At 40.6% G+C, this 13977-nt stretch overlaps 1 protein-coding gene across 1 annotated transcript in view; it reads left to right on the top strand.

The window, feature by feature from the left end:
• Positions 1-10136, top strand: part of CHRDL1 (chordin like 1) — a 63034-nt gene extending 52898 nt beyond the window's left edge. The window contains exons 9-12 of the mRNA XM_080365243.1: positions 2525-2719; positions 4459-4626; positions 5803-5892; positions 7169-10136. Coding sequence (XP_080221369.1) covers positions 2525-2719; positions 4459-4626; positions 5803-5892; positions 7169-7299 — 584 coding nt within the window. The 3' untranslated portion in view covers positions 7300-10136. The remainder of the gene's footprint in view (positions 1-2524; positions 2720-4458; positions 4627-5802; positions 5893-7168) is intronic.
• The last annotated feature ends 3841 nt before the right edge of the window (positions 10137-13977 follow it).

Raw genomic sequence — 13977 nt, 5'->3', positions numbered from 1 at the left:
AGCCTACATGCAAACCCTACCCAAACATGACTAAGCTGTATTGCTGGTACATAACAGGAAGGACAAAAGTAGAGTGAAAATACCAATTCACCAGTCAGTGGGACAGGAGGTTCTGCGCAATAAAAAGGGTGGGATGCTCAGTTCCCACAGTAGATGCACTTTGGTGAACAGAGGTCTGCGGGAACAGGCCTAAGAAACCATAGAAGAAATAGCTGTAAAAATGCATGTTCGGAAGAGCATCTGTCCACAAATACCAGTCAGTACACACTGAGAAACTACCCACAAAGAGTTAAAAGCCCTTGTATTGGGGCCAACTAATCTTTTAAGGTATTAACTAACAGAAGGAATGTTGGCCATAGGATCTTTATTATCCACCTGAACAAGCACGAAAAAACATTCAGATCATGCCAGTGTTTTATGTTGAATCTAGGAGCAGGAATCTCCATGCAGTGCAATATCTTTGACATGTAATTCACACATGAAGACATCATCAAAGCAATTTCTAACTGATTTGTTTCAGCAAATAAAGAGCATACAGACGAACAGCATATTTCTGGATGCAGTATATAGTAACTGCCGCAACTTCAGACACTTGCTGCCTGGAGAGTGTCTGAGAGATCCCCATGATGGAAAAAAGGAATGCTGACTGTGTATTTTCTTTTGTTCTTGTGCAATTAACAAGTGTTGTATTAATTAATGCACATATCCCTTGAGACACATTTCAACACGTTAAAAAATAAACACACAACAACTCTCCTGACATGCAAATACTGTGCAGTTGCACGGGTACAGATTTATCATTCTAAACATGAAGAGAACTAAAAACAGGGCATCAGGGAACTAGGAGTTATTTGGTGTATTTTGGCTTCTACTGGAGGCTTCATCTGCTACCTCAGGTAATTACTTAACTGCTCTGTGCTGAACAAACCCTTAAAACAAAATACTTATCTACACAATGTTATGTATTATCCCTTCCCCTGTCACAGAGAAATTGTGAAATATTTATGTCCATAAAGGATCTGGAGAGCTCTAGCTGGGGAAAAAAATCCATTAAAGCATAAATACAACTAATAATAACAATAAAATAAGCATGTAAGAAGATTGCTGAGTGGCTGAGTACTTACCAGTTTTCTCATTTACAATTTTTTCTCCCATATTATTAGTATACACTTAACACTTTGATTTTGAGAAAAAAAGATGTTTCCTACCTCTAAAATAAAAATGTGTCTTAAGAAAGAGTTAAAAAGTAGCAAATTATAAACCAAATGATAGCATAACCCCATGAAAGACAATACATTGCAAAAAATACTCCCCATAAATCTTAGTAACTCAGTAAAATATAAGCCAGTTGGTCACATCTGTTACCAGTTAGATGTAAATTTCAGATTACAGATAAAAATTAAATTGCTTTTGAAAGTTACAGGCAAAATAGGAACATATTTTACAAATAAAAGCATTAATAAAAATGATGGCATATTAGAAGAATTGGAAATATTTACAACATATCCCAGCTTCCCTTTAGTTGCTTTTAGAAATCAGGCAGTGTCCTTTCTTTCACCTTGTTAGAATTAGTTTGCATTTTTCTTTGTGTTTATAAAATATTTAAAAAGAAAGAAGTAAGGTTTATAGGACAAACGCAAACATGGTGTAAAGTGATATAATTTCCATTAACTGCTGGGTGACCCAAACTGGCTTCTGCTCTCCTTGTGTCATCTGTATTTCTCTGTCTCCCAAGGGCACTGATGAATAAATATTCTGAGGTGCTTAGATTCTATTGGAATGCAGTCCCATATGCATCCTTTCATGCTAATGTTTTCTTGTGATTCCAAAAGCCAAATGTCTCTGTATACCTATAGACATATATATTTCCACAAAGGCCATTAAACTTCATTTTGCAACATTCCCTTGCTTTGTTCTGTGTTGTATAGCAGGAACTGTCATTCAAAAGCAGTAAAAGGCCCAGGTGGCACTAATCCATCCTGCTGATAGCAGGGCTCTCGCTGCAAAAGCTGTGTTCAGCTAATGGCAAGAAAAGTTGTGCAGATGACTTAGTAGCAAATGTCATAATCCTGTCATCTGCAGATTCAATTCTAGAAGGCAGAGCCAATGTAGTGGGCTGTGTCCCGTGTGTGGACTGAGATTAGGAGGGGAAGGAGGAGTGAGTTTTGTAACCTGGTTAATGATGTGCAACTGAAATTAGTGCACTGGAGAGGAGCTAGTCAAATACTTGACTCGGCCACCTTCACTGTTCTCCTCAAAACAGTGGTGGACACTTGTGTCCGCAGAGTTGGAATCAAGGCAAAACTTCTCAGAAAACGGTGATCACAGGCTCAGGGTCATTTTCAGCAGCAAAACTCCAAGTTAAATTAACAAGCAGAGAAATGGGCCAGAGACACTAACAAACTATGTATAAAGACACTGCTTTAAACAAATGTGCATGAATCAAATGAATATTCATAGAGAGGTAGCCAGTGAACATACCTTTTCCAGTTGTACTCTTTCTTCCTTTTTTCTTCTTTTGTAGTTTGTGTCTCAAATGGCAAAACATACTCACATGGTGAATCTTGGCATCCTAATCTCCGGGCCTTTGGAATCGTAGAGTGTGTATTGTGCACCTGCAACATCACCAAACAAGAATGTAAGAAAATTCATTGTCCAGAACAATATCCCTGCAAATACCCTCAGAAAGTAGAAGGAAAATGCTGTAAAGTCTGTCCAGGTAAAACAAAGTTGATCGCAGACCACCTTTTTGCTGTGCATGTGAAGGGGCTTGGCTCAAGCCTTCTGGTCATGATAAGATCTGATGAAAGCAGCAATAGCTATGCCTGTTGTTCTCATGTGTGTGCAGAGCTCTCAGTGTGAGACAGGCAGAGCTGCCTGGCCAGCCCTGCTGTTCACTGCTGTTCCTCAAATGGCGGGTTGCTGCCTTGGGCACGTATGTTCTGATCAGTCACTGCCTTTCTCTCTACTGTTAGCATGACTTCCTGACACTCATTTCCAAAGAGAATATTACAGAAACATACACAGAAAGTTCATTACTGTCAAAAGACTCTACCATCTTTCCCCCACTGCAGTGCCCACAGAACCTTCAACTCATTTTCTAGCTTGTGAAATTTGCACAGAGATAATATAATTTCTGCTTTTTAAAACATACCAGAGGGATTCAAAACCCCTGATTATAAATTCACAGGTATCAGTTATGTAACTTAATCCTTAAAATAAGTAATAACTTATCACAAATCTAGCATCGTTTCTGTGCTGCACTAATGAATAAACTTACATAGGTACTACTTATTAAAATCAATGCCTACAACTAGTGAAAAATCTGCTAATATGAATCTGCTGATGGTCTGCCAAACAGCCAGCCATGTTGCACACGATCTAAAGAGTAAAGGGGTGTCCAGTTCCCTTCTGTGCCTTTAGTCTTCTAATCTGGATGGTCCATTTCTGTGTGTTTGGTGATGCACTGGGCAGAAATGCTCTATGGAAATGAGTTGTTCAGTCATATCTAGAAATCCTTCATAGAATGCGCACTTCCCATTTTCTCTTGCTAGCCTTGCTTACTGGGAAAAAGCACAATGCAGTGGCAGTAGGCAGGCAGGAGATGCGTGTCTAGATCCTGTTGGATACTTCTGAATCCGAGATCCACAGTTTTTATTGGGCTCATTTGAGATGAGAACAGTCACCAAAGCCTGGCTGACAAACTTCAATAGAAAATTTAATAGCAAAAAGAAAGCTACAGTCTTCTTCTTTGAGATTCTACATGCCAATTTTTAAGAAAACTGAACCTCTTCCTGCAGTCTGTCTTGTGTGTGTGGAGATGTATTAATTATTAGTTTTTACCACAAACAGCAGTCCCAGTTTCTGAGTTGCATCATCTCTCTTACATGCTTGTCCAACTTCCAACTACCAACAGAATAATTACAATTTCTACTTATATGTTCTACAACTTTAGCAGATGGGCAAGAGATTATGTGCACTGTGGCTAGCCCAGGCTTGTGCTGGTCAGCTGGTTGCTGCCGAGCAAAATGCAAACCTTGGAGGTTCTCTCTGTCCTTTTCCTCCGCAAAGCATTAATTTGGGTCTCTTCATTCTGCCCAACCACCGATTTTCAATTAGTTATTTTATTACCTCTGAGACTTCTACCATTATTTCAAATATGCCTGAAAAGTGGACAACAGGTTCAAAAATTGTGAGGCATTTCACTGACCATGTGGTTTTTACACAGCTCATTTCCTTATGAAACTGGATTATAAAGATGAGTACTGTCTTGCCACCATAGACAGGCCATCAGAACCTAGCAGTACAAAACACTGGGGCTTAGCTGGAGGTGGATTTAAGTGGCCACACAAGTGAAAATTCTACTTTTAAATTAAACTTGCTTGGCTATTGGTGCCAATTATGTTCTGGAGGACTTGATTACAGCTGCAGTATGTGTTTTGGGCTTTTTTTAAACAGAAGAAGTGCCAAGTCAAGCCTTTGACAACAAAGATTACTTCTGTGGGAAAGAGACATTTCCCGTCTATGAATCCATTTTCACAGAGGAAGGAGAAACCATCAGAAAAATTGCGGTAGAGACTGAAAAGCCACCTCAAATAGAAATACATGTGTGGACAATTAGAAAAGGTGAGTTGAGCAAATTCTTTCTTTCAACAGTGTATCAACTTCCATTAAAATCCCAAGACATTTTACAAATCCAAGTGTCTTGAGACTGCTGTTCTGGCTATTTAGGATATTGGTATTACTGCCACTTCCAACATATTCAAGTTTTGCTGCACAAAAACATTAATAACACACAAAACTCTAGTTCTGCGAACTCCTGCCTTTCATTTTGAGCAAAAGCCCAATGACAAACAGATTGTCAGTAATACCTGTGTAATTTATTGTGGAGAAAGGGGTAGTAGGGTTTCAACCAAGCACCTGGAGGTTCTTATTTAGGATGGACCAAAAAGCTTTCCAGTGAAATCAGTCTGCCCTATCTGCCTTAGTGCTGCTACACCCATGGTGGTGTAGAATACAGGCAAAAAATGTGTCAAGGATGGAAACAATATCTTTTACTAGACTAACTGGTAAAATTAGAAAAAAAACCAGAAAAGCATTCAGAAGCTTAAGGACTTCTGCAAATCCTGAACTTTTAGTATAATAAAAATTATCTTCAGCCTCCTAAAAATCCTCTCTGTTCATCCTCTTTAAGGAAAAAGCATATGATCCTCATAGGAAACCCTTATATAGTGCAGCCCTTTACACAGAAGTGATTCATCTCTAGAATGCACTTTAAAGCACAAAGCCAAGCCCCAAGTGTGAGCAGAAAAGAAAGCACAGAGGATTGGATGGTTAATAACTAATGCATGTGTTCAAGAAGCCACAAAGCCTTGTGATGATTTGATAGCGTGGTTGTCTGCTAGCTAGCAACAGGCAAAATGGCATCTGCCTGCAAAATTATACTGTTTTTCTCCAAGACACTGCGATTTCGGCTTCTGTTGTAATCTTACTTTATTCATGCTAAGGAAGTGTTCAGTTGTGTTGGAAAAGAATTGGCTGATTCTCACACCCCTCACAAACTCTCCACAATCATAAATCCACACAAGGATTTACAGGGGAGCAGCAAAAAAAAAAAAAAAAAAAAAAGGGGGTGGGAAACAGAATAAAAAACAATAGGCTCAAAATCCACGTAATTGGTAAGGATTATTTCACAAGGTGACTTGACATGGCAGTATTTCTACATAAAGGCAGGACAGCAACCCAGGTTTAGAACAACAGGCACATTTCCAGTAATGTGTACTTCTCACTTCTTTGCTGAAGGGATTCTGCGTCACTTCTATATTGAAAAAGTGTCCAAGAGAGAATTTGAAGAACTTCCTTACTTCAAGCAGATAACAAGGACAACACCTAGTAAGTAAAATTCTGACCTTTTCAAGTTTCTATTCTCTTTGTAATCATAGCCTTGAAAAACATTTTTTTACTCAACGCAGATGTACTAATTTTCCTCCAGTACATGGCTTCAATATTTTATAAGTTTAGATTTAAATAATCAGGTGATAGCAATTTAAAATATAGACACACAGAACAGTAGTTCATGTCCATGCTGTCCTGCTCTCCTGTATTTTGATAAAATACAATATAGGCTGTTTTCTGTCTATACTGCCCTAAATCTGAAATACAACTGAGATGAGCACAGCAGCAGGATTTGGATTTATTTAAGTAACGTGTCAAGTTACCCCAATTTTTTAGAAAGTCATTTAGAAGGGAAAAGATTCAGAGGTGATTAAAGGAGTTCTTCTACATACATGTAGGTTATATTTGAAAGAAGCCTTTCCTATGTTCTTAACAATTTCTTCGTTATTAAAATCTGCCTTTTGAAAGGATATGTAATTCTTTAATCAATCCTGATTCAATTTCTTTTTTTTTTTTTTTTTTTTTTATTTCATCCAGCTTGGGATATGACACTTAATTTGATAGTTGAATTAAGGTATAGACATTTTTAGTTCCCAGTTCTTTTGCGTTACAAGTTGGCATTTTTTTCCTGAGGTCTCTAAGCAGGCAAGGAAGTATTTATCCCAGGAATAATATATTCTTGATAATACAGACCTAGTGAGAAGCAGACACCTTTTCATATAAAAAGTTTCCTAATTTTTATGCTGTCAGCCTTCTGTAAGCTTGTCTTTGTTATCTATAATACAGTATTCTAGTTACCAGGACAGTGGGCATTTCTATTAACATTATAAAAAATGTATGGAAATATTAATATCCAACAGACACAGTTTGTATTACACACAGGTAGGCTGAGTTCCCAGTGCATGAGACACTTAGACTTGTTTCCCAACTTTTAAATACTTTGGTTTACCATCAGAGTTAAATTTTCACGTCACTCTGTCATAAGAGTATCCAACGTCATAAACAGTTGAATAAATAGGCTCAACTTACAGTACTACTTAATCAAAGAAAGGAATAATATTCTGGTCCTTGTTTCTTATTTTCAACAAAGTTATTCTGCATGGAATATGTTATGTGATTATAAGATACTTTGAATATTTTCCATGGGAGGATTGGATATTCTGTCTTTGACCATTGTGAATCAGTTGGTCTGGAGAGTGCTTGTAAATGTCTTCACAGTTCCCTATGCTCTTTTCTAAGTCAGTATCTGTCTCCTTTGTATTTTTGTTTTCAGGCCAGTGGAAAATATTTAGCGAGGGAGAAGCTCAGATCAGCCAAATGTGTGAAAGCAGAGTGTGCAGGACTGAGCTCGAGGATTTGGTAAAGGTTTTGTACCTTGAAAAGTCTGAAAAGGGTCACTGTTAAGGGAGACAGCACTGGAGGGAAAAACACAAGAAAACTTATGAAAACTTGGATCTGCAGCTGGACTGCAGGCTTATTTTGCTTAAGTCAACAGTTGCCCTAAAAACCAAAACTATAATGCAGTAATTATTCACATCATGCACAGCAAATTTGCTGCTTTATGTGTAGTGGTCTGTGTCAACCATTCAAATATCTCCTCCAAAAGACTAGGAGGCTCTGTATTACTGGTGGGGGAAGGAGAAAGAAAGACTGTACTTTCATTTCTTTACAAGTTAAAAAGAGAAAACAGAACATTTTTATTATTATTATTTGGCAAGTTATTCAAACTAATGAAAAGAAGGACACCTAATAAATGTGCAGGAGCTATGGAGAGCATTATTTCCTGTGCTGAATTTATACCATTTCTGGTGTTGAAATGACTCATGGATTTTTTTTAGTAGTGGAGGAAAAATACAAGTGATACAATACTTATGTTGGAGACATAAAAACCATTTTTAAACTAACAAACTGTTAAGCAGCCTGCCTTTGGGATGATGTCTTGTAGTTAAGCAAACTGAGTCCATAAACTGAACAGCAGGTGTTAGTGGCAATCACTGTATTTTTGTAGCAATTTGAGCAAATGTTCGCTTTTAAGTGGTTTTCACTGTTTCCTCCATCCACTTCTCTAAAAAATGTGAAGTGTTAGCTCCCTATCACAGCGCTAATAACTTCATTCTTCTGGGTCCTATTAACACATGTTCTTGGCTGATAAACTACCTTCTAAAGTGATGTGGCAGAAGGTGGTGAAGTACTTGTAGTACTTTCAAAACACCTAGAGGGTTAAACCTCCCGATTAATAACTCCTTAAAAGTTGTGACAGTACTTAATTTATTTGTTCTGATTTCTAACAAACCTAATCTGCATTTCTCTGAGGGTGACCTCTCGGTTCTCACACTTCAAGACAGTTCTCTTCCATGACAAACACTGAACAGCTACAGCAGGCCTTCAGAACACACCAGCTCTGTGAAAACTGTTCTTTGTGAAAAACAAATCTGAGAGATTCTGCTAAATTTAGTATAGCCTGTCTACAGTGTGTTTAAGAAAGGTGGCTCTCATCTGCAGAAAAAGTATAAGTATACTTTAAAAAATGTTTTCTCTGAAGAGTCACCAAAATACTGCACTGCCTCCGTGGCTGTGATGTTGGATTAAATCCCAAGAAGCAAGTGACTCTGCCTGCTTTTGCTCCCATTTTCTACGCCACAAGCAGACAGGAATACTGCTGTTCAAACACAGGCTAGGAAACAAAGCTTTATGGAAATGGCCTGAGCCAGGGGCTGGGTTTTCACGGGGAGTGAAATCAACAGTGACAGCAAGGATTTTGGGGTTTGTCACCCTGCCAGTGACAGCACTGCAGGGCGTCCCCATTTCTAAAGGGATGAAGGTGTGGGACAGCTCAATGCTGAATGCCCGTTTCAGGCAGAGCTTCACCATCCTGGGGGGAACCTTGTCTTGAGCAGCAACCACTGGCAGCCCCCCTCTGCAGCGCAGGCCCCAGGGCCAGCCTCCTCCCTGCTGCTCAGGCCCTGCCTGCGTGCTGCAGGGCCCAAGCCTGCAACAGGGCCCCTCAGCAAGGAGGAGCGAGCGAGGAGGAACAGGCACAAAGGTGCAGGAAAGACCGAGGGGAATTAGGAGAATACATATAGGGTGCTCTCAGGTCCTCAGCGATCCTGCCTGTATATAATGACCCCACCGTCCCAAGGCCTGGACAGAGAGCAGATAATGTTTAGGAATGCTTCCCTCTCTACCAAGCACTCAACATGGACCACTGTCTAACAGGAAAACACACTAGAAAGGGAGCTCCTCCAGCAGCTGCTGGATTTGCAAGAACAAAGTACTCTCACCTGGTATCAGTAAGAGCCACGGGAGTCTCTTTCCAAGCCTCCACGACCACAGGGAAATCCTCTGTGGGCCCCCCATGGCTGCAGCTCCTGTCAGGCGAGCCAGCTCCCCAGGGTCCCCCCATGGCGGCAGGGGGGTCCCCGCTCCCCAGCCCAGAGTGCGGCGGGGCCGTTCCTCACAGGTTTCCCCTCAGCCCCGGGTGCCCTTCCCTCAGCGCCTTCCCCGAGGCACCGCCAGCCCGGCGGGGCTCGGCTGTGCCCGGCGCTGGGGCTGCTGGAACCGGCCGGAACCGGCCGTGCCTGGCATGGGGCAGCCCCTCCGCTCCCCTCAGAGGGGCCCGGCGCCTGACGGCGCTGACACCACACTATAGCACAGCGCCTTAACCAGCACCGGGCCGTTACAAGTCCTGTGTCAATGTTCCTTAACAGCCGAGCTGAGCAAACTGTCCCAGCACCTTGCCAGGGCCCTGGCCTGCCCTGTGCGTGGCAGGGCTGCAGCTGCCCGGCCTGGGGCCCCAAGGCCTCGTGGCCCTACAAGTTACTGCCGCGTGTCCTTGCACACCACAGTTTGGCATCGGTGACACCCATGGCATGTGGCACCTACTGGGTTGAAATGCGCTGCAGAAGTGCAAGATTTTATTATAAATCTTCTAACAAGTAACGAATTAACCTTATCAATCCTTTGGGGAAGGCATTGGAAGGAAGAGGTTCTGAGGAACTGTAGCAATGTGGTGGGAAGACCAGCAATTGATTTCTCACCTCACAGGCATCGTCTGTTTGTAGCAGTAGCTGGTGAAAACAGACTAAGTGGAAAGTGTACAGCGTTTGTAATTTTTTTTTAAGGCGGTGGCGGCAACCTGCTTTTTGTATTTGTGACAGGACAGGTGGAATCCAGATTGTGTATTTATTTTATAATAAACACTTTTTAAGAAAAACAAAAAAAAAGAATTCATAAGCACCATTTAGTAAAATGCAGTGTTGCATTTTTCCAGTTTCTGGTCACTTAAGACAACAAAGTACACAATGTCATGTTTGTCATTCTCTTCATGGGATGTATGTCTGTTACGGTACTTATTTATGTACTTGTTGTATCACTTTGACCTGGTTTGATAAATTAATAAACTCTGAAGTTGATAATAAACGCAGACTTTTCGTGCCTGATGCCGTTTGGTGAAGCTGTTTGCCTTCAGCTCCCTGTTGGCAGTCCTGCTGCCGCCGGGGGGGCAGCCCGCACCAGCGCCCTGTGAGAGCTGCCTGCTGCAGGATCAGGCACTGAGCTGTGGAAGAGGCAGATTCAAGGCTCAAACTGCTGCACAAGGGTGCAAAGAAAGGCTTCAGCACTCACCCGCATCCTTAGAGCTTTAAGTGTGAGCTTGAACCATGTGGACTTAAGCAGTGCACCTCAGATACCAGTTTATCAAAAACCTAGGAGATACACAAAGGTTATGAGCAGTTCTGACCTACTGTCGCTTACAGCTGGGCCTGAGAAGCTCTGGAAGACACACATGAGAAGCCCAGTGAACTCAGCAGGATCACGTGGCCCTCCACAGACAAGTTTTCTTCAATTAATTAATTGTTGCAACATGCTGCAGTGGTTAATCCATAGGGTTGGTAATGCTGCTCCCATTTAAGTCAGTTTCAGACCAAGGCAGTGAAAGCTTGCCATAACTCAGCATCCATGGGGTTGACGCTGAGCTCTGACTGCTCTCTACATCTGAAAATCAGACACATAAACTTGCAGCAGGACAGCTTTGTCCCCAGTGCTGCAGTAGTTCATTCTTTTGGGTCTTCTCTCAGGAATGTCTTCTGTCGAATTTTGCAAACCGACTTACACTAGCACTCACCCAAGCTAAATTGAAAAACTACAGAAATTATCACAACCTGGGTAGCATGAACATACAGATTAGAAGGCTCAGCAGGATGCTCAAACTACCAGTTTATTTAAATTGTTTAATCTCAGGAGCCACAACTGTTTGCTTTCAGGACTGGTTAATACAGCAAAAATGGTATGCGAGGAGATATATAGATTTTCTGCCCAGAGATATGTTTGACCTTTGGGAAATACCCAATTTAATTCAGCTTTCACCTACCCAGCATGATTAATTTTGAAAATCAAACCATTGACATCCATATGTGGAAACCAACTAAAGAAGAAATCAAGCATTGACAACTGAGAGAACAGTAAAGGACATACCGCTTTCTAGGCAATACATATTCTGAAGCTCAAAATAATTGGGGAAATGTTGATGGAATCAGTCTGTGCTAATTACTAAAAAGAGATGGTCTTCAGAAACATAAGGAAAAGCGTAAAACAGTAACACACACAGCTAGCAGGGTAACTAAAATGGAGAGTATCGGCCTTGGGAAAGATGATTGTTCAAAGTGGTACCGCAGTGTATCACTTTGAACCAGTAAGTACAACAAATCTGAAATTCAAGATGTCTCTGGAAATTCTTAATGAAATTAAATTTTGCTATTTCATCACAACCTGCATATTCATCTTGGCCACATTTTTATTTTAGCAAGGCATCTGTTACAGGAATCCCTAGGACACGCGCTAGGCATGCATACCTGCTCTGCTCTCCTCCTGTACCAGCCCCCTTCTCCAAGCATAACTAAGCAAGGGGCATTAGCCTTCCTAGCAATTGCAGACTGGAAGTCACCGACAGTCAGGGTTGCACAGCTGCATCTCCATGGAATGTATTCTCTTGATTTCATAACTTACAAATGCTTTTTAGCAGCACACTAAATCTTATTCCTCACTTCACTCCTATTCCTCTCTCATGTAACACAAATCACCCCTGACTCCACACGACTCCGCAGGCCAGGAGGGGTGGGGTACTGAGAGGAGAGCCCTGTTCACTGCTATGTTCTTCTGAAATTACTTTTAAATATATGCACACAAGTTCAAGAGAAAGAATGTGTCAGCCTAACACTCTCATCTTCATACACTGTTCATTTAAAAAAAAAGGTCAAACCATTTCACAATTCAGATGATGAATACTTCCAAAATAATTGATAGCACATGAAGTATTTGCGTAATATTGGTGTGCTCTGGTGCCTATTGTGTTATCCATCTAAGATAAAAGCCAAGATTTTGGAGATTTATTGTGGGAGGGGTGAAAATTGACAAAGTTAATCCTTATTTCCATTTATTGCTTTTGTTTGGGGTTTGAAAAATGTCTTCATCTTCTGATCTGAGGTTTTGGACTGTTTTACTTCTTGTGTAAAGTATGTCTGCAACTGCATGCGTATATGAGTATGAACCCACAACCCTGCCCTTCTCACATAGCACCAACCCAACTGTGAGCAAGAATGCAAAGCATCCAAAGCAAAAACAAATAATTGATTTTAACCGGCAAAACAGTTTTTAATGTAGACGCACCGGATGACAGTTCAGCATGTTTAGAAAAGGCAGCGAGCCTGGTTTCACTACCACTCAAAGTGAAAACTCCCAATCTGTCCTCAAATGACCTCAGCTCAAGAGACAGAGATAATACATCACACTACACTTTAGGTGTAGCTAACTACTTCTCAAACAGCACCCATTCTTGCCTTGATTGATCTCTCCATCGAGATCAATTCTGTCCCCTATAGATTTACTTCTCCTGTTTCTCTCTCCTTTGTGTGTTTGTTTCAGGATGCCAACACCACAAAATCAGAAGTGTTAAGGCCACGATAAATTAAAACTGCATTCTATTCACACTGAAGTAAATAGTGAAACTACCAATCTCTTTAAGAACGAGTCCCTGAAGAACTCATACTGATACATAGTGTCTCTGCATTAAACACATTTTAGCATGCTCTAATATTTAGTGTGTACCAAAGGTACATTTTATACTTTTCACAGACAGATCCCCAGCCACTTAATGTTCGTTAGCCAACACCGTTACTCCAGCCCGTTCTGCCCCAGATCAGTTCTCCCCTTTGCCAACAGCCAGGATGAGACAATGAATTTGAGTCCTAATCTTAGAGGCATAAATAGGAGTCAAGTGATGCTTAATGTTTATGAATTGGGGTATTTTTGTTCCACATTTCTAGATGGGAAGATTCAGACTTTCTCATTAAAACATTTAGCTCGAAATTAATATAGTATTTATTTTCATTTCCTGTGCTAAAGTGTTGTGCAGCATGGCTAGGTTGTATTTTGTTAAATATGCAGTTTGAGGTAGCTGCAGTTCAGCAGAGACTGAAATAGTTGCTAAATAAACTTTTTGTGGTGTACTCAGGATGAAATGGGAAATGCTGTAGAAGCATCAAACGAGAAAAGTGAGTTCTTCGGCCATTTTTTCATTAGTGAAATGAAAAGACATTATGTATGAGTATTTATAGTTACAGCTGCATAACTATCTCAAACTAATAAGCAACAGTCACCAACTAATCAATCTTCACAAAGTTCTTCCTAGAAAAAGGAAGATTTGAGTGTAAATATGGTGATTTCGTTAACAAAAAAAATATTCTTAGAGACACATGTACAGCTCCAAGTGAGGATATGTTCCAGAAAATTGTGTTTTGGTATCTAAGATCATGGTTTCAGTTCTGTGCTATTAGAAAATACTTCCTTGCTTTGAATGTCATATTATATATTCACATAAGCTAAGTCCTACAGAATTTTTGGGTTTAGATCTAGCCAGACAGTGGCATCCTTTCAAAAATGATCCGATGACAGCATTAAAAAACATAAGAGGATGTTTACAATCAGAACTGATTACCCACCAGATTTAACTTTGCCATTTACATTAAGGCAAACTGGTTGTAAAATCATGTAACCAAATCCTAGCAGTAGCCCTTCTCACTCACTTCA

This window comes from Falco punctatus (genome assembly GCF_963210335.1).
Source record: "Falco punctatus genome assembly, chromosome: 15".
NCBI lineage: Eukaryota > Metazoa > Chordata > Aves > Falconiformes > Falconidae > Falco > Falco punctatus.
This window is presented reverse-complemented; position numbering and strand designations above follow the sequence as displayed.